The sequence below is a fragment of the Carassius gibelio genome, chromosome A1 (assembly GCF_023724105.1).
Source record: "Carassius gibelio isolate Cgi1373 ecotype wild population from Czech Republic chromosome A1, carGib1.2-hapl.c, whole genome shotgun sequence".
NCBI classification, from domain to species: Eukaryota; Metazoa; Chordata; class Actinopteri; order Cypriniformes; family Cyprinidae; genus Carassius; species Carassius gibelio.
Genome location: NC_068371.1, coordinates 19,578,710 through 19,604,117, shown reverse-complemented (window position 1 = coordinate 19,604,117; position 25,408 = coordinate 19,578,710). Strand labels below are relative to the sequence as shown.

Sequence of the window (25,408 nt, the reverse complement as noted above, 5' to 3'; positions counted from 1 at the left end):
TATATATAGGCTTTATGAATAGATGGGTTCTGGGTGACTCTTGTACTACGCTTTGAGGAATATATCTTCCAGAATCTGGCATTAGATTTAGGAGCTTATTTTTATTCCATCTCCTATCCTGAAAAGTCTGTCTTGCAGAATTGACTAAAAATTAATCTTCACATTAATTCTTAATTCTTTTGCAATTCTTTTTGTCATTTTTTCACCGTTTTTTTTTTTCTTCTTCTGCCCCCGTGACCCATTCACCTTTTTTTGTCCAATGGTCAAGTTTTAACCAAATTATTGTTAATTATCTTAAAATAATTATTGTTCATGTTAACATAGTTAATGTTTATGAATGAAATATTATTGTAATGTGTAACTAAAGTTATATAGATTGTTCTGTGAATGTGATTTCAAAGTCTAGATGATTCTGATTAACCCTTTAACTGCCGTATCCCTTAAAATCTGACTGCCAGAGGGCTATTGTGAATGCATGTACCCTTTGGGCACAATTTACCTGATGCCACAGGGGTGGCATTGCACTGATGGCTTGAGCCCGCCATCGCTGGTTGCAGCTATATTCATTATTAGGGCCCGAGCACCGATGGTGCGAGGACCCTCTTGGAATTGCTCTGTTTATTAGGGCCCGAGCACCGATGGTGTGAGGACCCTATTGTATCTGCTCTGTTTATTATTAGGGCCCGAGCACCGATGGTGTGAGGACCCTCTTGGAATTGCTCCGTTTATTATTATTATTATTATTAGGGCCCGAGCACCGATGGTGCGAGGACCCTCTTGGAATTGCTCCGTTTATTATTAGGGCCCGAGCACCGATGGTGTGAGGACCCTCTTGGAATTGCTCCGTTTATTATTATTATTATTATTATTATTATTATTATTATTATTATTCTTCTCCAAAATGAATCGCATTTTTGAGGGCCTAAACATGCTCGAAAAGTCATGAAACTTTGCACACACCTCAGAACTGGCGAAAATTTACGTCTGATATGGGTTTCAGAAGTGGGTGTGGCAAAATGGCTCAACAGCGCCACCTATACATGTTCAACGGTGTGCGCCTCGAGCTACGTTTCATGTACATGTATGAAAATCGGTATACACATGTAACTCTCCAATACCTACAAAAAAGTCTCTTGGAGCAAAATCCGAAACCCAACAGGAAGTCGGTTATTTCTAATATTATGAGCAAATTTTGTGTCATTTTTGCCATTTCCATGCGTTGTATTTTAACGAACTCCTCCTAGAGATTCATTCAGATCAACACCAAATTTGGTATGCCTAATCTGAAGGCCTTTGCGATGTTAAATTGCGAAGTTTTTGAGTTTTCGTTAATGGGCGTGTCCGTGGCGGCCTGGCGAATTTCGATGATTCGCCATGAAACAGGAAGTTGCTATAACTCAGACATACAATGACCAATCTGCCCCAAACTTCACATGTTTGATGAGACTCCTGACCTGAACAGATTGACATGCCCATATTCAGTTATAGTCATAGCGCCACCTACTGGCAACAGGAAGTGACATATTTTACACTGCGATGAACTACTCCTAGAAATTTTATGACATCAATGTGTTTTTTGTGGTCAGTCTAATCTAAAGGCCTGTGCGATGTTAAGTTGTGAAGATCTTGAGTTTTCGTTAAAAGGCATGTCCATGGCGCCGTCACGAAGTTCGATGTCTCGCCATGGGAATAAAAGATGTTATAACTCAGGCATAAAATGTCCGATCTTCCCCAAACTGCACATGTGTGATAAGAGTCCTGGCCTGAACACATCTGAAGGCCAAAATTCCATCAGGTGTGGCAAAATGGCTCGATAGCGCCACCTATACACATTCAACATAGTGCGCCTCGAGCTATGTTTCACGTACATGTACAAAAATCGGTATACACATGTAACACACCAATACCTACAAAAAAGTCTCTTGGTACGAAATCCGAATCCCAACAGGAAGTCGGTTATTTAGAATTTTCTCTGCAAAATTGGCGTTGTTTTTGCCATTTTCAGGGGTTGTACTTTAACGAACTCCTCCTAGAGATTTATTCAGATCAACACCAAACCTGGTCAGTGTAATCTTAAGCCCTTTGCGATGTTAAATTGAGAAGATCTTTAGATTTCGTTAAAGGGCGTGTCCATGGCGGCCTGACAAATTTCGATGTTTCGCCATGAAAAAGGAAGTTGCTGTAACTCACACATACAATCTCCAATCTGCCCCAAACTTCACATGTTAGATAAAACTTCTGCCCTTAACAGATCTACATGCCCACATTCAGTTATAGTCATAGCGCCACCTATTGGCAACAGGAAGTGACATGTTTTACGCTGCAACAAACTACTCCTATAATTTTTTTGAGATTAACATATATTTTGTGGTCAGTCTAATCTAAAGGCCTGTGCAATGTTAACTTTTGGAGATCTTGAGTTTTTGTTAATGGGCGTTTCCATGGCGCCATGACAAAATTTGATGTCTTGCCACAGCAATAGAAGTTGTTGTAACTCAAGCATAAAATGTTCAATCTTCCCCAAACTTCACATGTTTGATAGAAGTCCTGGCCTGAACACCTCTGAAGGCCAATATTCCATTATAATGATAGCGCCACCTGCTGGCAACGGTAAGATTGGCACATATATGGGATATACTTTGATATATTCCACTTATATTTAGGACATTAAATGCATATTTCTCAACGTTCACCTTTTTACTAAAGCCACACGATGGCGGTGAGCCCGGGTGCGAGGGCCCGTTCATCGCTGCTTGCAGCTTTAATTAGGGCTCAAGCCTGGAGGGCGAGAGCCCTATTGTTTTCCTTAGGATTATTATTATTTTTTTTTTTTTCTTTATTCTTCTAATTTTTTTCTAAGGTTTCGGGGGCTTTTGGGGCCCTTAACATGCTCAAAAACTCTTGAAAATTGGCACACACCTTGGAACCTGCGGCCATTAGGGCCGGGCAGAGTCTGATACACGGGCGTGGCACAGGGGCTCTACAGCGCCCCCTGTAGTACCGAGGGCCATATATCATGCATACTTGCACGTATACATATGAAACTTGGTACATATATATAACTCATCAAACCAAACAACTTTCACACTGCATGTCATAAGCTCCGCCCAACAGGAAGTTGGCTATTTAGGGTTTTATGAAAAACACATGCTCTGGAATTTGATATACTCCTCTGAGGAACTCCACCCGTTCAACACAAAACTCGGTGAACACGATCTCAAGACATTGGGGATGCTAAATTGCGAAGAGATTTTTGATATCTCGAACGGTTTGCCCGTGGCGAGGCGTTGAAATTATGGCGAGAAATGAGAAACAGGAAATGTCTAATAACATCCACATACATTTGCTGAATTTGATCAAACTTAATTGGTTTGTTCGTTGTATGATACCGATCGTATATATGTGACTATTAGGAGTCAAAGTTATAGCGCCACCAACTGGCAGCAGGAAGTGAATCATTTTCAGAACGCTTTGAATTCAGCATCTTATTTTTACTTGATTTGCTTCAAACTTCATCAGAATAATGACAAAACACGGCTTAAGAAAATCTGTCGTGGGGATATTTATATCTAATATAGTGTTGCCATGGCAACGTGTCAAACTTGAATGTTTTGTTCTGGTGATTTTTAGGCAGATAACTAGCTCAGATTTACATGAAACTTGAAACAGATATCAGTATTAAAGATAGCTAGACCATGGCAAAAGCTTTTAAAAGGGCGTGGAAGAGGCACTCTATAGCGCCACCTTTTGTCAAAAGTGGGGGGGTTAGTTTTAGCTACAGACACCAAACTTGGTACATAAATTGTTCTTATTAAGACGGACAACTTTCTAATTCGCAGTCATAAGCTACGACCAACAGGAAGTTGGCTATTTTGACTTGAATATGGATTTTTGGGAATTTTCTTTTGTGAATTAATGCATACTCCTCCCAGGGGAAGTACACTATACACACCAAACTTTGTCTACATTAAGAAAAAACATTGAGGAACTTAAATTGCGAATGAATTTTGGATAGCTTGAACGGTTTTGTTGTGGTGATTTTTTGAAATAACAGTAAAAAGTGAAACATTAATCGTCTTGTATTTTTAAATTGCAGCTTCCAAACCTTTAAAAAACATTTTTCATTTAGAAAACCAGTGATTCTGAGGAAATATGCATAGTTTCATGACTTTACAGCACTGTATGATTAAAAGAAAATTAAAAAACTGTCAGACATCTGATCTCACTCTGTCACTCTGTGTGAGGAATGTATGTGTGCTGACTGTGTGTGTGTCTGTGTGTGTGTGTGAGTGGGGGAGAGGTGTGAGGTGTGAGGTGAGTGGCAGACAAGACAGGGAGAGAGAGAGGGACTTAAACATCTCTTTAATCACCAGAAAAAAATATTATTTTAAATTGTTATTTTTTTTGTTGTTGTTGCTAATTGTGCTGTTTTCATTACAGCTTAAGAAATATCTTAGGCCTTATCCTTTTCTGACAGTTTCAGGGATTAAAACAATTCTAAAAATACTTATTTTAGCTGCAAATAATAATTTCAAACTCATTTGATACTGACCTCTGACACCCTGTGACATGACATTTATTTGAATTTACATAATCTCATGGATGTAACAGTAAAACTGTTCAGCTCACAGATGAAGACTAAGCTGTGATGCAAGCAGAACTATTTCACAAATGCTTAAAGGTTAATGAAATCATAACAAAACACGTTTAAATTATTTAAGGATTTGGTAACACTTTAAAATAATGTCTCAATTGTTAACATTAGTAAATGCATTGGTAACACTTCATAATAGCTGCACTCCTAGCTAAGCATTAGTAAATAGCCAGTTCATGCTTTATATATCCTTCTCCCAAAATTAATATTTTAGTAAGCATTTTATAAATACAGCTATAATTAAATTGTTCATAGTTTATATGCACATTTATTTTGAGGAGATTAAAGGCTGTTATCTATGGAGCCAGAAGAGTCTCAATAAAGATAAATGCACACACTACATTCACATATGCACACACAGGATTCATAGATGCACACACATGATTCATAAATACACACACAAGATGCACAAATGCGCACAAAATTCACAAATGCACACACAAAATTTAAAAAGCACAGAAGATTCACAAATGCATACAAAATTCAGAAATGCACACAAAAATCAGAAATACACACACAATTCAGAAATGCAAACAACATTTACAAATGCACTCAAGATTCACAAATGCACAGGACAAGATTCACAAATGCACAGGACAAGATTCAGAAATGTATTTCTGATGCACACACACATATATCTTGATTCACAAACTGCTTGCGGTCTGTGAACTTCACTGCATTTTTGAGACTCCCCTGACTTGGCTCGACACACAAATGCTTTTTTTTAAACAGGGAATGATCAGCAACCAATCAGATGTCTCCCTTCTTTTAGCCAATCACAAGAATGCACCCCATGTGGGGGACTGTTTACTTATAAGCCAATCACATGAACGTGTTCACACAGCAATTGTATTAAATTGTATGAAAATACAGATGTTTAGATTACAATTCAGGTTTATTTTTTATTATTTTTTTACTAAATATAAATTTAAAAATGTCTCAATACATATAGCCCAGTGACTGCAGAAAAAAAGTTAACCATGGATTCATAAATTTGCAATAGGCAATTATTTCATTTTATTGAAATATTTTAATGAAAGTAAAAAAAAAAAAAAATGTTTAAACCTTTTTGAATATTTAAATATATCTAAATATTCTTTTGGATGCAATATAGAAGTCACTTTAATTATAATATTCAGTCCCTACATGAAGAGAGAGTCAGTGGTCCGCTGCGAGAGGAAAGTGGCTCTCTGGCTGCGAAAAGTGGGTCTCCGGCTGTCGTTCGCTTAGGAAAGTGAGTTGATCGCCGCGTGAGGAAAGTGAATCGTTCGCTCAACTTCGCTGCTTGAGGAAAGTGAATCGTTCGCTGAGGAAAGTGAGTCGCTCGCTGGGTGAGGAAAGTGAGTCGTTCGCTGCGTGACTCGTGAGGAAAGTGAATCGTTCGCTGAGGAAAGTGAGTCGCTCGCTGGGTGAGGAAAGTGAGTCGTTCGCTGCGTGACTCATGAGGATAGTGAGTCGTTCGCTGCGCAAAGTGGGTCGCTGGCTGCGCAAAGTGAGTCGCCGGCTGTGTGAGGTAAGTGAGTCGTTCGCTGCGTGAGGAAAGTGAGTCGTTCGCTGATTGGCTTATAAGTAAACAATCCCCCACGTGGGGTGCATTCTTGTGATTGGCTAAAACAAGGGAGATATCTGATTGGTTGCAGATCATTCCCTGTTTAAAAAAAGGCATTTGTGTGTCGAGCCAAGTCAAGGGAGTCTCAAAATTCACACACAAATGCAGTGAAGTTCACAGACCACAAGCAGTTTGTAAATCAAGATATATGTGTGTGTGCATCAGAAATACATTTCTGAATCTTGTCCTGTGCATTTGTGAATCTTGAGTGCATTTGTAAATGTTGTTTGCATTTCTAAATTGTGTGTGTATTTCTGAATTTTGTGTGCATTTCTGAATTTTGTATGCATTTGTGAATCTTCTGTGCTTTTTAAATTTTGTGTGTGCATTTGTGAATTTTGTGTGCATTTGTGTATCCTGTGTGTGTATTTATGAATTATGTGTGTGCATGTATAAATCCTATGTGTGCATATGTGACTGTATTGTGTGCATTTATCTTTATTGAGACTCTTCTGGCTCCATAGTTATCTTCCAAAATAAAAAAATAAAAATAAACAAACACAGAACTAAAAAGGGAATCATTAATTGGCTTGTATTTTTAAATTGCAGCTTCCAAACATTTCAAAGCATTTTTTTCATACAGAAATCAAATCATTCTGAGGAAATATGCATAGTTTCACGACTTTACAACACTGTATGGACAACAGAAAATTTAAAAACTGTCAGACTTCTTAACTGACATGATCTCACTCTGGCCACTCTGTCTGTGTGAGGGAAGGGAGGGGAAGAGGGAGGGGGAGTGTGAGGGGGTTGGTGACTGACTGCATTTGTGGTGACTGACAGTGTGTGTGAATTATAGGGAGGGGAGGGGCTATCTGGCAGAGAGAGAGACAGAGAGAGAGAGAGAGACCTAATGATCTCTTTAATCATCAGGGGGAAAAAAAATCAGTATTTTAAATGTTTATTGTTTTTGTTGTTGCTAATGGTGGTGTTTTTTTTCCCTTTCATTACAGCTTAAGAAATATCTTAGGCCTTTTCCTTTTCTGACAGTTTTAGGGATTTAAAAACATCCTAAGAATCCTTATTTGTGCTGCAAATAATAATTTCAAACTCATTTGATACTGACCTATGACATCCTGTGACATGACATGACATTTATCTGAATTTAAGAGTTATGAATCTACATCCGTCTGCATGGACTCTTGTTTGTAGGTGTTCTAAACTTGCTTACTCCTATTATCAATGGCAACGGCATTGGAAAGCCAGTACATTATATATATATATATATATATATATATATATATATATATATATATATTGCATTTTTTTATATTTCATTTTTGTAAATAACTTAATTTATAAATGATAAAAAGATCCTTAAAAAGTATGAAAATACAATGATTGAACTTTATAGATGTGCTCAAGAACAAACATTTATAGCTGTATTTATTAACTGCTTAATAATGCATATTAAAGGTGTGCTATTAAGTTGTTTCACACTTTCAACTTTAGTTAGTCTGTAATGTTGCTGATTCAGCATAAAAAAGTTCTGCAAAGATTCAAAGCTCAAAGTCCAATTCAATAAGATAATTTTATTTAACAAAAGTCACATTTAAGAAAAAAACAACGAACAACTTTTTTGGACTACAACAAATATTTTCCAGGACTTGTGATATCACAAATACGGACGAATGGGATGTAAATTGGTTGAGCTGCACTAGAAAAGGCAATGAGTGTGATATATACGTAGTTGACCATGAAGACTGGAAAAGAAAAAAAACTCTGTATATTCAGGTGTGAAGAATTATTAGCCATTTTTCCTTTACTGATAAAATGAGTCAAAAACAAAGGTTTAACTCAGACTGAAAATCCAAAATTATTAGATCCCCATGAGAAATATTCAAAATAAGTACAGTACTGTAATTGCAGAGTTAAGACATGACCACTGGACAGTAAAATGCTTACTGGGTAATAGGGGTCAGAAAAAAACAAGTGGAGAAGAACAGAAACACATTAACTGGAAAATAATTAAGAATTAAAGTGAAGAATTAGATGTAAAACTATCAGGGAGCATTTAGTCTACAGTCCCACCATTTTTCAGAGCTGCAACTTTCCTGGAGTCTCCAGAATTACAAAGTGTCAGGTTCTGAGAGACTTAAAAGATCCCAAAAATGACTTAATTAGAATAGCATGAAATATTGTGAAATACTATATATTGAGACTTTATATATAGGCTTTATGAACAGATGGGTTCAGAGTGACTCTTGTACGACGCTTTGAGGAATATATCTTCCAGAATCTAGCATTAGATTTAGGAGCTTATTTTTATTCCATCTCCTATCCTGAAAAGTCTGTCTTGCAGAATTGACTAATAATTAATATTCACATTAATTCTTAATTCTTTTGCAATTCTTTTTTCACCAAATTTTTTTTCTTCTTTTGCCCCCGTGACCCAGTCACCATTTTTTGTCCAATGGTCAAGTCTTAACCTAATTATTGTTAATTATCTTAAAATAATTATTGTTCATGTTAACATAGTTAATGTTTATGAATTAAATATTATTGTAATGTGTAACTAAAGTTATATAGATTGTTCTGTGAATGTGATTTCAAAGTCTAGATGATTCGGATTAACCCTTTAACTGCTGTATCCTTTAAAACCTGACTGCCAGAGGGCTATTGTGAATGCATGTGCCCGCTGGGCACAATTTACCTGATGCCACTGATGGCTTGAGCCCGCCATCGCTGCTTGCAGCTATATTTATTATTATTATTCCGCTTCTCCGAAATGAATCGCATTTTTGAGGGCCTAAACATGCTCAAAAAGTCATGAAACTTTGCACACACCTCCGAACTGGTGAAAATTTATGTCTGATTTGGGTTTCAGAAGTGGGCGTGGCAAAATGGCTCGACAGCGCCACCTATACACGTTCAGCGGTGTGCGCCTCGAGCTACGTTTCACGTACATGCACGAAAATTGGCATACATATGTACCACACCAATACCTACAAAAAAGACTCTTGGACCAAAATTCTAAACCCAACAGGAAGTCAGTTATTTTCAATTTTATGAGCAAATTTTGTGTCATTTTTGTCATTTCCATGCGTTGTATTTTAACGAACTCCTCCTAGAGATTTATTCAGAACAACACCAAATTTGGTAAGCCTAATCTAAAGGCCTTTGCGATGTTAAATTGAATTTCGTTGATTCACCATGAAAAATGAAGTTGCTATAACTCAGACATACAATGTCCAATGTGCCCAATACTTCACATGTTTGATGAGACTCCGAACCTGAACATATTGACATGCCCATATTCAGTTATAGTCATAGCGCCACCTATTGGCAACAGGAAGTGACATATTTTACGCTGCGATGAACTACTCCTAGAAATTTTATGACATCAATGTATTTTTTGTGTTCAGTCTAATCTAAAGGCCTGTGTGATGTTAAGTTGTGAAGATCTTGAGTTTTCGTTAAAAGGCGTGTCTATGGCGCCGTCACGAAGTTCGATGTCTCGCCATGGGAATAAAATATATTATAACTCAGGCATAAAATGTCCGATCTTCCCCAAACAGCACATGTGTGATAAGAGTCCTGACCTGAACACATCTGAAGGCCAAAATTCCATCAGGTGTGGCAAAATGGCTCAATAGCGCCACCTATACACTTTCAACAGAGTGCGCCTCGAGCTATGTTTCACGTACATGTACAAAAATCGGTATACACATGTAACACACCAATACCTACAAAAAAGTATCTTGGTACGAAATCCGAATCCCAACAGGAAGTCGGTTATTTAGAATTATCTCTGCAAAATTGGCGTTGTTTTTGCCATTTTCAGGGGTTGTACTTTAACAAACTCCTCCTAGAGATTTATTCAGATCAACACCAAACCTGGTCAGTGTAATCTTAAGCCCTTTGCGATGTTGAATTGCGAAGATCTTTAGATTTCGTTAAAGGGTGTGTCCATGGCGGCCTGACAAATTTCGATGTTTCGCCATAGAAAAGGAAGTTGCTGTAACTCAGACATACAATGTCCAATCTGCCCCAAACTTCACATGTTAGATAAAACTTCTGCCCTTAACAGATCTACATGCCCACATTCAGTTATAGTCATAGCGCCACCTATTGGCAACAGGAAGTGAAATGTTTTACGTTGCGACAAACTACTCCTATAATTTTTTTGAGATTAACATATATTTTGTGGTCAGTCTAATCTAAAGGCCTGTGCAATGTTAACTTTTGAAGATCTTGAGTTTTTGTTAAAGGGCGTTTCCATGGCGCCATGACAAAATTTGATGTCTTGCCCAGCAAGAGAAGTTGTTGTAATTCAAGCATAAAATGTTCAATCTTCCCCAAACTTCACATGTTTGATAAATGTCCTGGCCTGAACACATTTGAAGGCCAATATTCCATTATAATGATAGCGCCACCTGCTGGCAACGGTAAGATTGGCACATATATGGGATATACTTTGATATATTCCACTTATATTTAGGACATTAAATGCATATTTCTCAATGTTCACCTTTTTACTAAAGCCACACGATGGCGGTGAGCCCGGGTGCGAGGGCCCGTTCATCGCTGCTTGCAGCTTTAATTAGGGCCCGAGCACCGAAGGTGTGAGGACCCTATTGTATCTGCTCCGTTTATTATTATTATTATTATTATTATTCTCCCCAATGAATCGCGTTTTTGAAGGCCTTAACATACTCAAAAAGTCAGGAAAATTTGCACACACCTCCGAACTGGTGAAAATTTACGTCTGATATGGGTTTTAGAAGTGGGCGTGGCAAAATGGCTCGACAGCGCCACCTATACATGTTCAGCGGTGTGCGCCTCGAGCTACGTTTCACGCACATGTCTGAAAATCGGTAAACACATGTAAGACACCAAGACCTACAAAAAAGACTCTTGGAGCAAAATTCTAAACCCAACAGGAAGTTGGTTATTTTTAATATTATGAGCAAATTTTTTGTCATTTTTGCCATTTCCATGCATTGTATTTTAACAAACTCCTCCTAGAGATTAATTCAGATCAACACCAAATTTGGTATGCCTAATCTAAAGGCCATTGAGATGTTAAATTGCGAAGATCTTGAGTTTTCGTTGAAGGGCGTGTCCGTGGCGGCCTGGCGAATTTTGATGATTCGCCATGAAAAATGAAGTAGCTATAACTCAGACATACAATGTCCAATCAGCCCCAAACTTCACATGTTTGATGTGACTCCAAACCTGAACAGATTGACATGCCCATATTCAGTTATAGTCATAGCGCCACCTATTGGCAACAGGAAGTGACATATTTTACGCTGTGATGAACTACTCCTAGAAATTTTTTGACATCAATGTCTTTTTTGTGGTCAGTCTAATCTAAAGGCCTGTGCGATGTTCATTTGTGAAGATCTTGAGTTTTCGTTAAAAGGCGTGTCCACGGCGCCATGGCAAAGTTTGATGTCTCGCCATGGGAATAAAAGATGTTATAACTCAGGCATAAAATGTCCGATCTTCCCCAAACTTCACATGTGTGATAAGAGTTCTGGCCTGAACACATCTGAAGGCCAATATTCCATCGGGTGTGGCAAAATGGCTCTATAGCGCCAACTATACACTTTCAACGGAGTGTGCCTCGAGCTATGTTTCACGTACATGTACAAAAATCGGTACACACATGTAACACACCAATACCTACAAAAAAGTCTCTTGGTACGAAATCCGAATCCCAACAGGAAGTCGGTTATTTAGAATTTTCTCTGCAAAATTGGCGTTGTTTTTGCCATTTTCAGGGGTTGTACTTTAACGAACTCCTCCTAGAGATTTATTCAGATCAACACCAAACTTGGTCAGTGTAATCTAAAGGCCTTTGTGATGTTAAATTGCGAAGATCTTGAGGTTTCGTTAAAGGGCGTGTCCATGGCGGCCTGCCAAATTTCGATGTTTCGCCATGAAAAAGGAAGTTGCTGTAACTCAGACATACAATGTCCAATCTGCCCCAAACTTCACATGTTAGATAAGACTTCTGCCCTTAACAGATCTACATGCCCATTTTCAGTTATAGTCATAGCGCCACCTGCTGGCAACAGGAAGTGACATGTTTTAGGCTGCGACAAACTACTCCTAGATTTTTTTTTAGATTAAAGTATTTTTTGTATTCAGTCTAATCTAAAGGCCTGTGCAATGTTAACTTGTGGAGATCTTGAGTTTTTGTTAAAGGGCGTGTCCATGGCGCCATGACAAATTTTGATGTCTCGCCACAGCAAGAGAAGTTGTTGTAACTCAGGCATAATTTGTTCGATCTTCCCCAAACTTCACATGTTCGATGAGAGTCCTGCCCGGAACACATTTGAAGGCCAATATTCCATTATAATGATAGCACCACCTGCTGGCACCAGGAAGATTGGCACATATGTGGAATAAATGTTGATATTTTCCACTTATATTTATGAGTTTGAATGCATATTTCTCACCGTTCACCAATTTACTAAAGCCACTCACTGCCGGTGAGCCCGGGTGCGAGGGCCCGTTCATTGCTGCTTGCAGCTTTAATTAGCGCCCGAGCACCGATGGTGCGAGGACCCTCTTGGAATTGCTCCGTTTATTAGGGCTCAAGCCCGAAGGGGCGAAGAGCCCTATTGTTCCCCTAAGGATTCTTCTTCTTCTTATTATTAGGGCTCAAGCCCGAAGGGGCGAAGAGCCCTATTGTTCTTCTAAGGATTATTCTTCTTCTTATTATTACTTTTTTTATTTTTTATTAAACCTTCCGGGGGGTTTTGGAGGCCTTAACATGCTCAAAAACTCTTGAAAATTGGCACACACATTGGAATCTGCGGCCATCAGGACGCCACAGAGACTGGGACCCGGGCGTGGCACAGGGGCTCTACAGCGCCCCCTGGAACACAGTCAGAAATCTTGAACCATAGCTCACACACACTTTCATGTATTTATATGAAACTCAGTACACTTATAGATCTCATTGAGCCGAACAACTTTCGCACTCTATGTCATAGGCTCCGCCCAACAGGAAGTCAGCTATTTAGGGCTGTTTATAAAAAGCATGCTCTGGAATTTGATATACTTGTCATAGGTCTTTTACTTGATTGCCACCAAACTCGGTCAACATGATCTCAAGACATTGGGGATGGAAAATTGCGAGGGGATTTTTGATATCTCGAACGGTTTGCCCGTGGCGAGGCGTTGAAATTATGGCGAGAAATGAGAAACAGGAAATGTCTAATAACATCCACATACATTTCCTGAATTTGATCCAACTTCATTGGTTTGTTCGTTGTATGATACTGATCGTATATATGTGACTATTAAGAGTCAACATTATAGCGCCACCAACTGGCAGCAGGAAGTGTGTCATTTTCCAAATGCTTTGAATTCAGCATCTTATTTTTACTCTATTTACTTAAAACTTCATCAGAATAATGACAAAACACGGCCAATGTAAATCTGTTGTAGGGATATTGATATCTGATATAGTGTTGCCATGGCAACGTGTCAAACTTGAATGTTCTGTTATGGTGAGTTTGAGGCAGACAACAAGCTCAGATTTACATAAAACTCAAAACACATATCAGTATTAGTGATAACTAGACAATGGCAAAAGCTTTTAAAAGGGCGTGAAGGAGGCACTCTATAGCGCCACCTTTTGTCAAAAGTGGGGGGGTTAGTTTTAGCTACAGACACCAAACTTGGTACATAAATTGTTCTTTTCAAGACGGACAACTTTCTAATTCACAGTCATCAGCTACGACCAACAGGAAGTCGGCTATTTTGATTTGAATATTTAAATTGAGCTCTGATTTAATGCATACTCCTCACAGGGGAAGTACACTATACACACCAAACTTTGTCTACATGAAGAAAAACCATTGAGGAACTTAAATTGCGAACGGATTTTGGTTAGCTTGAACGGTTTTGTCGTGGTGAATTTTTGAAATGACAGTAAAAAGGGAAACATTAATTGTCTTGTATTTTTAAATTGCAGCTTCCAAACACTTCAAAGCATTTTTTTATACAAAGATCAAATCATTCTGAGGAAATATGCATAGTTTCACGACTTTACAACACTGTATGGATAAAAGAAAATTAAAAAACTGTCAGACTTCTCAACTGACATGATCTCACTCTGGCCACCCTGTCTGTGTGAGGGAAGGGAGGGGGAGAGGGAGGGGGAGTGTGAGGGGGTTGGTGACTGTGACAGTGTGTGTGGACTGTAGGGAGGGGCTGTCTGGCAGAGAGAGAGAGAGAGAGAGACCTAATCATCCCTTTAATAATCAGGAAAAAAAAAATCTGTATTTTAAATTGTTTTTGTTTTTGTTGTTGCTAATGGTGGTGTTTTTTCCTTTCATTACAGGTTAAGAAATCTCTTAGGCCTTATCCTTTTCTGACAGTTTTAGGGATTTAAAAACTCTTTTTTTTAAAAATCCTAAGAACCCTAATTTGTGCTGCAAATAATAATTTCAAACTCATTTGATACTGACCTATGACAACCTGTGACGTGACATGACATTTATTAATCTCATGTATGTAACAGTAAAACTCTTCAACTGACAGATAAAGCTGCAATGCAAGCAAAACTATTTCACAAATGCTTATAGGTCATTAAAATAATTACAAAACACTAATACATTATTTAAGGATTTGGTAACACTGTAAAATAATGTCTAATTTGTTAACATTATGCAGTATAACATAGAATGCAGTCTTCGTAGGGCACCAACTCCCAGAGGGGGCACCATCCCAGTTGCTCAAAAAAAAAAAAAAACATGCGCCATTCTCCCATCCGCGCTCGCGACCGCTCACACCTCATGTTTGCGGCTGAATGTTCGTAATTGATGGATGGACATCTATGCCTGGGTATAGGACATCAGCAATCCGGCACAGAGAAAAGAAAACTAAAGAAAATAAAACAGGCATAAAGTTGTCTTGACATTGGACTTTCTAGAGTCTCAAATTTAGGGCCGGTCTCTAAAGTTACATGTGATATTGTTATACACTTTTCTAACGTCAGTAGCATTTGAAGAGAATGACTTACAGTCATAAAAACAACTGTAATTGTTCATCTAGGTGACAGCTATAATGCACAATTAAATTTAAATGTTTGATATTTATTACAACAAACTGTAAGTCATATGTAAATTATGCAACTTTTTCACATGGGCTCAAATGCAAATTTGAAGCTCAATAGCATTTGAGAAGAAATACTTGCAGTCACAAAGCAATTGTAATGTGTTCATATAGGTGTAAGCTACAATGCACACCTTATACATTTTTTATAAATATTAAAATAAAGTGTTACTAAAGTTATATATATTGTTCTGTGTATGTGATTTCAAAGTCTAGATTGGTCGGATTAACCCTTTAACTGCCGCATCCCTTAAAACTGATTGTCAGAGGGTTACTGTAAATGCTGTAAATTTTATTGTGGATTTATGATCAAATCAGCCTGTAAATGAATCATACTCCTCCAAGAAGACACAAGTAGTTCACACCAAACTTTTTCAACATGATGCCAATATACTGAAGATGTTAAATTGCGAATGGGTTTAGGATACCTTAAATGGTGTGGCCATACCGATTTATTAAAGTAACATAAAAAAATACAATAGTTATTTTACTATATCTTTAACATTCTTTATTCCAACTCTTCATAATTTTTTATATACGTAGAAGTCATCATTTGAAAGAAGCACAGTAAGTTTCATAGCTTTATCATTTTCAAGAGCCAGCTTAAAATTAAAACTATCATAACATATAAATCAAGCTTGCAATTCTTAGTACCAATAATGGCCACCAGATGGCGCTATATGATTACTTTTAAATAATTATTGTAGAAACAAGTATGATTTAAATCATTTATAGAAATCTTTCAAAGAAAAATAATATGTATTTTACTGATAAAATGACCCTCACTTAATTAGAATAATATGCTGAAGTATTGTGAAATACTGTATATTAAGAATAATTCTTTATAGGCTTTATGGACAGATAAGTTTGGAGTGACTCTTGAAGGATCAGCACCACATCCTCTTTTACCAGTTTAAAGAATGTATCTTACAGAACAGGTGTGAATGAATTTTGGATAGCTTGAATGGTTTTGTCGTGGTGATTTTTTGAAATAACAGTAAAAAAGTAACCAGTAAATGTCTTTTATTTTTTTAAGTGCAGCTTCTAAACACTTCAACAAAATGTACACATAGAAGTCATGCTGAGGAAATATGCATAGTTTCATGACTATACAACACTATATGGATGATAGAAAATTAAAAAACTACCATACATCTGATGTCACTCTGTCCCTCTGTCACTGTGGGTAATGTGTGTGTGTGTGTGTGTTTGTGTGTTAAGTGTGTGTGTGTTAAGTGTGTGTGTGTTAAGTGTGTGTGCTGAGTTTGTGTGAATGTGTGGGAGAGGGGATGGGCTTGGTGTCAGAGAGAGAGAGAGAGAGAGAGAGAGAGGGAGGGAGACTTAATCATCTCTTTAATCACCAGCAGAAAAAAAAGCAATTTTGTGTTGTTGTTGTTTTTTCATCATTACAGCTTAAGAAATATCTTAGGCCTCAACATCAACTGTTGCTGCTTTATATAGCCTTCTCCCAAAATTTAAAGTCATTAGTAAGCATTTTATAAATACAGCTATAATTAAATTGTTCATGGTTTATATGCACATTTATTTTGAGGAGATTAAAGGCTGTAATCTTCCTAAAAAAAATAAAAAAATAAAAATAATAAAAATAAACAAACACAGAACTCAGAAACATTTATTTCAAGATGCAATAAAAGAAAACTGTACACTATATATACATATATATACAATTGCATAAATTTATATTTATTTTTTTTTATCAAGTGTACAGCTAATAATAATAATAATAATAATAATAATAATAATAATAATAATGCATTTAATTTAAGGCGCCTTTCAAACCACTCAAGGTCACCGTACAACAAGTAACAACAGTAACAATATTAAAACAAAAAATAACAGCAAATAACAATGTCAATAAAAAACCACAATAATATTAGAATAGCACAACATATTGTGGAATACTATATTAAGACTTTATATATAGGCTTTATGAACAGATAGGTTTTGAGAGATGCTTGAAGTACTAGCATCACCTCCTCTTGTACGACGGTTTGAGGAATATATCTTCCAGATAGTACCGCCGCTCCCTATATGCAGAATACGCAGTCTTCGTAGGGCACCAACTCCCAGAGGGGGCACCATCCCAGTAGCTCAAAAAAAATAAAACATGCGCCATTCTCCCATCCGCGCTCGCGACCGCTCGGACATTTGCGGATGAATGTTCGTAATTGATGGATGGACATCTATGCCCGGGTAAAAGACATCAGCAATCCGGCACAGAGAAAAGAAAAATAAAGTAAAAAACAAAACAAAAACAGGCATAAAGTTGGCTTGACATTGGACATTCGAGAGTCTCAAATTTAGGGACCGTCTCTAAAGTTACATGTGATATTGTTATACACTTTTCTAACGTCAGTAGCATTTGAAGAGAATGACTTACAGTCATAAAAACAACTGTAATTGTTCATCTAGGTGACAGCTATAATGCACCATTAAATTGAATGTTTGATATTTATTAAAACAAACTGTAAGTCATATGTAAATTATGCTACTTTTTCACATGGGCTCAAAAGCAAATTTGAAGCTCAATAGCATTTGAGGAGAAAGACTTGCAGTCATAAACCAATTGTAATGTGTTCATTTAGGTGTCAGCTACGATGCACAACTTATACATTTTTTATATATATTAAAATAAAGTGTTACTAAAGTTATATATATTGTTCTGTGTATGTGATTTCAAAGTGTAGATGGGTCGGATTAACCCTTTAACTGCCATATCCCTTAAAATTTGATTGCCAGAGGGTTACTGTAAATGCTTATGCCCGCTGGACACAGTTTTCCCGATGCCACCGGGGTGGCGTTGCACTGACGGCTTGAGCCCGCCATCGCTGCTTGCAGCTATATTTATTATTATTTTTTTTATTTTTTTTAAACCTTCTGGGCATTTTGGGGGCCTTAACATGCTCAAAAACTCTTGAAAATTGGCACACACATTGGAATCTGCGGCCATCAGGACGCCACAGAGACTGGGAACCGGGCGTGGCACAGGGGCTCTACAGCGCCCCCTGGAACACCGTCAGAAATCTTGAACCATAGCTCACACACGCTTGCATGTATTTATATGAAACTCAGTACACTTATAGATCTCATTGAGCCGAACAACTTTCGCGCTCTATGTCATAGGCTCCGCCCAACAGGAAGTCAGCTATTCAGGGCTGTTTATAAAAAGCATGCTCTGGAATTTGATATACTTGTCATAGGTTTTTTACTTTATTGCCACGAAACTCGGTCAACATGATCTCAAGACATTGGGGATGGAAAATTGCGAGGGGATTTTTGATATCTCGAACGGTTTGCCCGTGGCGAGGCGTTGAAATTATGGCGAGAAATGAGCAACAGGAAATGCCTAATAACATCCACATACATTTCCTGAATTTGATCAAACTTCATTGGTTTGTTCGTTGTATGATACCAATCGTATATATGTGACTATTAAGAGTCAACGTTATAGCGCCACCAACTGGCAGCAGGAAGTGTGTCATTTTCAAAATGCTTTGAATTCAGCATCTTATTTTTACTCTATTTACTTAAAACTTCATCAGAATAATGACAAAACACGGCCGATGTAAATCTGTTGTGGGGATATTGAAATCTGATATAGTGTTGCCATGGCAACGTGTCAAACTTGAATGTTCTGTTATGGTGAGTTTGAGGCAGACAACAAGCTCAGATTTACATGAAACTCAAAACACATATCAGTATTAGTGATAGCTAGACAATGGCAAAAGCTTTTAAAAGGGCATGAAGGAGGCACTCTATAGCGCCACCTTTTGTCAAAAGTGGGGGGGTTAGTTTTAGCTACAGACACCAAACTTGGTACATAAATTGTTCTTTTCAAGACTGACAACTTTCTAATTCACAGTCATCAGCTACGACCAACAGGAAGACAGCTATTTTGATTTGAATATTTAAATTGAGCTCTGATTTAATGCATACTCCTCACAGGAAATGTTCACTATACTCACCAAACTTTGTCTACATGTTGAAAAAACATTGAGGAACTTAAATTGCGAACGGATTTTGGTTAGCTTGAACGGTTTTGTCGTGGTGATTTTTTGAAATGACAGTAAAAAGGGAATCATTAATTGTCTTGTATTTTTAAATTGCAGCTTCCAAACACTTAAAAAAAAATTTCATACAGAGATCAAATCATTCTGAGGACATATGCATAGTTTCATGACTTTACAACACTGTATGATTAAAAGAAAATTTAAAAAACTGTCAGACATCTCAACTCACTCTGTCCCTCTGTTTGAGGAATGTATGTGTGCTGACTGAGTGTGTGTGTGTGTGTGTGTGTGTGTGTGTGTGTCTGTGAGTGGGGGATGGGCATGAGCTGAGTGGCAGACACAATGAGAGAGAGAAAGAGAGAGAGAGAGAGAGAGAGAGAGAGAGACTTAATCATCTCTTTAATCACCAGAAAAAAAATGTATTTTAAATTGTTTTTTGTTGCTTTTGCTAACATTGCTGTTTTCATTACAGCTTAAGAAATCTCTTAGGCCTTATCCTTTTCTGACAGTTTCAGGAATTAAAAACAAAATTCTAAAAATACTTATTTGTGCTGCAAATAATAATTTCAATCTCATTTGATACTGACCTATTCCATCCTGTGACATGACATTTATCTTAATTTACATAATCTCATGGATGTAACAGTAAAACTGTTCAGCTCACAGATGAAGACTAAGCTGTATTGAAAGCAGAACTTTCACAAATGCTTATAAGTCATTAAAGGATTTTATAACACAGTAAAATAATGTCTAATTTGTTAACATTAGTAAATGCATTGGTAACACTTTATAATAACTGCACTCATTAGTAAATAGTCAGTTCATGCTTTATAAAGTCTTGTCCCAACTTAAATAGTCATTAATAAGCAGCTTATAAATACAGCTATAAATAGCTTGATCTTGGTTTATAAGCACATTTATTAAAAAGGAGAGTAAAGGGTCAGTTATCTTCCTATGAAAAATAAAAAAAATGAAAATAAACAAACAACAACACAGATTGATACAGAACTCAGAAATGTTATTGTGGATTTATGATCAAATCAGCCTGTAAATGAATCATAGTCCTCCAAGAAGACACAAGTAGTTCACACCAAACTTTTTCAACATGATGCCAATATACTGAAGATGTTAAATTGCGAATGGGTTTAGGATACCTTAAATGGTGTTGCCATACCGATTTATTAAAGTAACATAAAAAAATACAATAGTTATTTTACTATATCTTTAACATTCTTCATTCCAACTCTTCATAATTTTTTATATACGTAGAAGTCATCATTTGAAAGAAGCACAGTAAGTTTCATAGCTTTATCATTTTCAAGAGCCAGCTTAAAATTAAAACTATCATAACTTATAAATCAAGCTTGCAATTCTTAGTACCAATAATGGCCACCAGATGGCGCTATATGATTACTTTTAAATAATTATTGTAGAAACAAGTATGATTTAAATCATTTATAGAAATCTTTCAAAGAAAAATAATATGTATTTTACTGATAAAATGACCCTCACTTAACTAGAATAATATGCTGAAGTATTGTGAAATACTGTGTATTAAGAATAATTCTTTATAGGCTTTATGGACAGATAAGTTTGGAGTGACTCTTGAAGGATCAGCACCACATCCTCTTTTACCACTGTTTAAAGAATTTATCTTACAGAACAGGTGCGAATTAGTTTTGGATAGCTTGAATGGTTTGGTCATGGTGATTTTTTGAAATAACAGTAAAAAAGGAACCAGTAAATGTCTTTTATTTTTTTAAGTGCAGCTTCTAAACACTTCAACAAAATGTACACATAGAAGACAAGTCATGCTGAGGAAATATGCATAGTTTCATGACTATACAACACTATATGGATGATAGAAAATTAAAAAACTACCATACATCTGATGTCACTCTGTCCCTCTGGGTAATGTGTGTGTGTGTGTGTGTGTGTGTGTGTTTGTGTGTTAAGTGTGTGTGTGTTAAGTGTGTGTGCTGAGTTTGTGTGAATGTGTGGGAGAGGGGATGGGCTTGGTGTCAGAGAGAGAGAGAGAGAGAGAGCGGGAGGGAGACTTAATCATCTCTTTAATCACCAGCAGAAAAAAAAGCAATTTTGTGTTGTTGTTGTTTTTTCATCATTACAGCTTAAGAAATATCTTAGGCCTCAACATCAACTGTTGCTAGCCTACTCCCAAAATTAATAGTCATTAGTAAGCATTTTATAAATACAGCTATAATTAAATTGTTCATGGTTTATATGCACATTTATTTTGAGGAGATTAAAGGCTGTAATCTTCCTAAAAAAATAAAATAAATAAATAAATAAAACAAATAAACAAACACAGAACTCAGAAACATTTATTTCAAGATGCAATAAAAGAAAACTGTGCACTATATATATATATATATATATATATATATATACACACAATTGCATAAGTTTATATTTAATTTTTTTTATCAAGTGTACAGCTAATAATAATAATAATAATGATAAAAATAGTAATAATGCATTTTATTTAAGGCGCCTTTCAAACCACTCAAGGTCACCGTACAACAAGTAACAACAGTAACAATATTAAAACAAAAAATAACAGCAAATAACAATGTCAGTAAAAAAACACAATAATATTAGAATAGCACAACATATTGTGGAATACTATATTAAGACTTTATATATAGGCTTTATGAACAGATAGGATTTGAGAGATTCTTGAAGTACTAGCATCACCTCCTCTTGTACGACGGTTCGAGGAATATATTTTCCGCCGCTCCCTATATGCAGAATACGCAGTCTTCGTAGGGCACCAACTCCCAGAGGGGGCACCATCCCAGTAGCTCAAAAAAAATAAAACATGCGCCATTCTCCCATCCACGCTCGCGACCGCTCGGACATTTGCGGATGAATGTTCGTAATTGATGGATGGACATCTATGCCCGGGTAAAAGACATCAGCAATCCGGCACAGAGAAAAGAAAAATAAAGTAAAAAACAAAACAAAAACAGGCATAAAGTTGGCTTGACATTGGACATTCGAGAGTCTCAAATTTAGGGACCGTCTACATGTAATATTGTTATACACCTTTCTAACGTCAGTAGCATTTGAAGAGAATGACTTACAGTCATAAAAACAACTGTAATTGTTCATCTAGGTGACAGCTATAATGCACCATTAAATTGAATGTTTGATATTTATTAAAACAAACTGTAAGTCATATGTAAATTATGCTACTTTTTCACATGGGCTCAAAAGCAAATTTGAAGCTCAATAGCATTTGAGGAGAAAGACTTGCAGTCATAAACCAATTGTAATGTGTTCATTTAGGTGTCAGCTACGATGCACAACTTATACATTTTTTAAATATATTAAAATAAAGTGTTACTAAAGTTATATATATATTGTTCTGTGTATGTGATTTCAAAGTCTAGACGGGTCGGATTAACCCTTTAACTGCCATATCCCTTAAAATTTGATTGCCAGAGGGTTACTGTAAATGCTTATGCCCGCTGGGCACAGTTTTCCCGATGCCACCGGGGTGGTGTTGCACTGACGGCTTGAGCCCGCCATCGCTGCTTGCAGCTATATTTAGGGCCCGAGCACCGAGGTGCGAGGACCCTCTTGTATCTGCTTTGTTTATTATTATTATTATTATTATTATTATTCTTCTTTTCCCGAATGAATCGCATTTTTGAGGGCTTTAACATGCTCAAAAAGTCATGAAACTTTGCACACGTGTCAAACCTGGTGAAAATTTTCGTCTGATATAGGATTCAGAAGAGGGTTTGGCAAAATGGCTCGACAGCGCCACCTATACCAAGAAAATCAACAGCCTTCCGGCTATGTTTCACGTACATGCTCGAAAATTGGCACACATATGTAACACACCAATACCTACAAAAAAGACTCTTGGAGCAAAATTCTAAACCCAACAGGAAGTCGGTTATTTTTAATATTATGAGCAAATTTTGTGTAATTTTGGTCATTTCCATGTGTTGTATTTTAACGAACTCCTCCTACAGATTTCTTCAAATCAACACCAAATTTGGTATGCCTAATCTAAAGGCCTTAGCGATGTTAAATTGCGAAGATCTTGAGTTTTCGTCGAAGGGCGTGTCCGTGGCAGCCTGGCGAATTTCGATGATTCACCATGAAAAATGAAGTTGCTATAACTCAGACATACAATGTCCAATCTGCCCCAAACTTCACATGTTTGATGAGACTCCGAAGCTGAACAGATTGACATGCCCTTATTCAGTTATAGTCATAGCGCCACCTATTGGCAACAGGAAGTGACATATTTTACACTGCGATGAACTACTCCTAGAAATTTTATGACATCAATGTCTTTTTTGTGGTCAGTCTAATCTAAAGGCCTGTGCGATGTTAAGTTGTGAAGATCTTGAGTTTTCGTTAAAAGGCGTGTCCATGGCACCGTCACGAAGTTCGAAGTCTCGCCATGGGAATAAAAGATGTTATAACTCAGGCATAAAATGTCCAATATTCCCCAAACTTCACATGTGTGATAAGGGTCCTGGCCTGAACACATCTGAAGGCCAATATTCCATCAGGTGTGGCAAAATGGCTCGATAGCGCCACCTATACACTTTCAACGGAGTGCGCTTCGAGCTATGTTTCACGTACATGTACAAAAATCGGTTTACACATGTAACACACCAATACCTACAAAAAAGTCTCTTGGTACGAAATCCGAATCCCAACAGGAAGTCAGTTATTTAGAATTTTCTCTGCAAAATTGGCGTTGTTTTTGCCATTTTCAGGGGTTGTACTTTAACGAACTCCTCCTAGAGATTTATTCAGATCAACACCAAACTTGGTCAGTTAAATCTTAAGGCCTTTGCGATGTTAAATTGCGAAGATCTTGAGGTTTCGTTAAAGGGCGTGTCCATGGCGGCCCGACAAATTTCGATGTTTCGCCTGAAAAAGGAAGTTGCTGTAACTCAGACATACAATGTCCAATCTGCCCCAAACTTCACATGTTAGATAAGACTTCTGCCCTTAACAGATCTACATGCCCATATTCAGTTATAGTCATAGCACCACCTGCTGGCAACAGGAAGTGACATGTTTTACGATGCGACAAACTACTCCTAGAAATAGTATGACATTAATGTATTTTTTGTGGTCAGTCTAATCTAAAGGTCTGTGCAATGTTAAATTGTGGAGATCTTCAGTTTTTGTTAAAGGGCGTGTCCATAACGCCAACACAAAATTTGATGTCTCGCCACAGCAAGAGAAGTTGTTGTAACTGAGGCATAAAATGTTCAATCTTCCCCAAACTTCAAATGTTCGATAAGAGTCCTGTCCTGAACACATCTGAAGGCCAATATTCCATTCTAATGATAGCACCACCTGCTGGCAACACAAAGATTGGCACATATATGGAATAAACATTGATATATTCTACTTATATTTATGAGTTTAAATGCATATTTCTCACCGTTCACCTATTTACTAAAGCCACTCGCTGCCGGTGAGCCCGGGTGCGAGGGCCCGTTCATCGCTGCTTGCAGCTTTAATTAGGGCCCGAGCACCGATGGTGTGAGGACCCTCTTGTTTCTGTGTTGTTTATTATTATTATTATTTTTCTGAAACTTTTTCGAAAAGTCATGAAACTTGGCACACACGTCAGAGCTGGAAAAATATTAGGTATGCAATGGTTTGCTAAGGTGGGTGTGGCAAAATGGCTCGACAGCGCCACCTATAAATTTTCAACAAAGTGCATCTTGAGCTACGTTTCACGTTCTTGTATGAAAATCGGTACACACATGTAACACACCAATATCTACAAAAAAGTCTCTTGGTACGAAATCCAAATCCCAACAGGAAGTCAGTTATTTTTTTTTTTCTCATCCAAAATTTTGTCATTTTTGCCATTTCCGGGGGTTGTACTTTAACGAACTCCTCCTAGAGATTTATTCAGATCAACACCAAAGTTTGTCAGTGTAATCTAAAGGCCTTTGCGATGTTAAATTGCGAAGATCTAGAGTTTTCGTTTGAGGGCGTGTCTGTGGCGGCTTGGCGAATTTCGAT

General features: G+C 37.2%; 1 protein-coding gene and 1 long non-coding RNA gene across 7 annotated transcripts in view; both read right to left on the bottom strand.

Moving 5' to 3' along the window:
* The window catches only part of LOC128015742 (mitogen-activated protein kinase kinase kinase kinase 4), a 395,708-nt gene that overhangs the window by 58,864 nt on the left and 311,436 nt on the right, over positions 1–25,408 (bottom strand). For 4 of the 6 annotated variants that reach the window (XM_052599872.1, XM_052599965.1, XM_052600194.1 and 1 more), the window contains one exon: positions 21,851–22,287. The exons of the other annotated variants lie outside the window; for them this stretch is intronic. In XM_052599872.1, the coding sequence (XP_052455832.1) occupies positions 22,132–22,287 (156 nt within the window). In that variant the 3' untranslated portion in view covers positions 21,851–22,131. Of the gene's footprint in view, positions 1–21,850; positions 22,288–25,408 lie in introns of those variants that run through there. 6 annotated transcript variants of the gene reach the window in all.
* On the bottom strand, positions 754–13,229 carry LOC128017065 (uncharacterized). The gene is made up of 3 exons (XR_008184362.1): positions 11,895–13,229; positions 9,866–9,949; positions 754–1,823 (listed from the first exon to the last, which is right to left on the bottom strand). It is a non-coding gene; the product is annotated as an uncharacterized LOC128017065 (long non-coding RNA).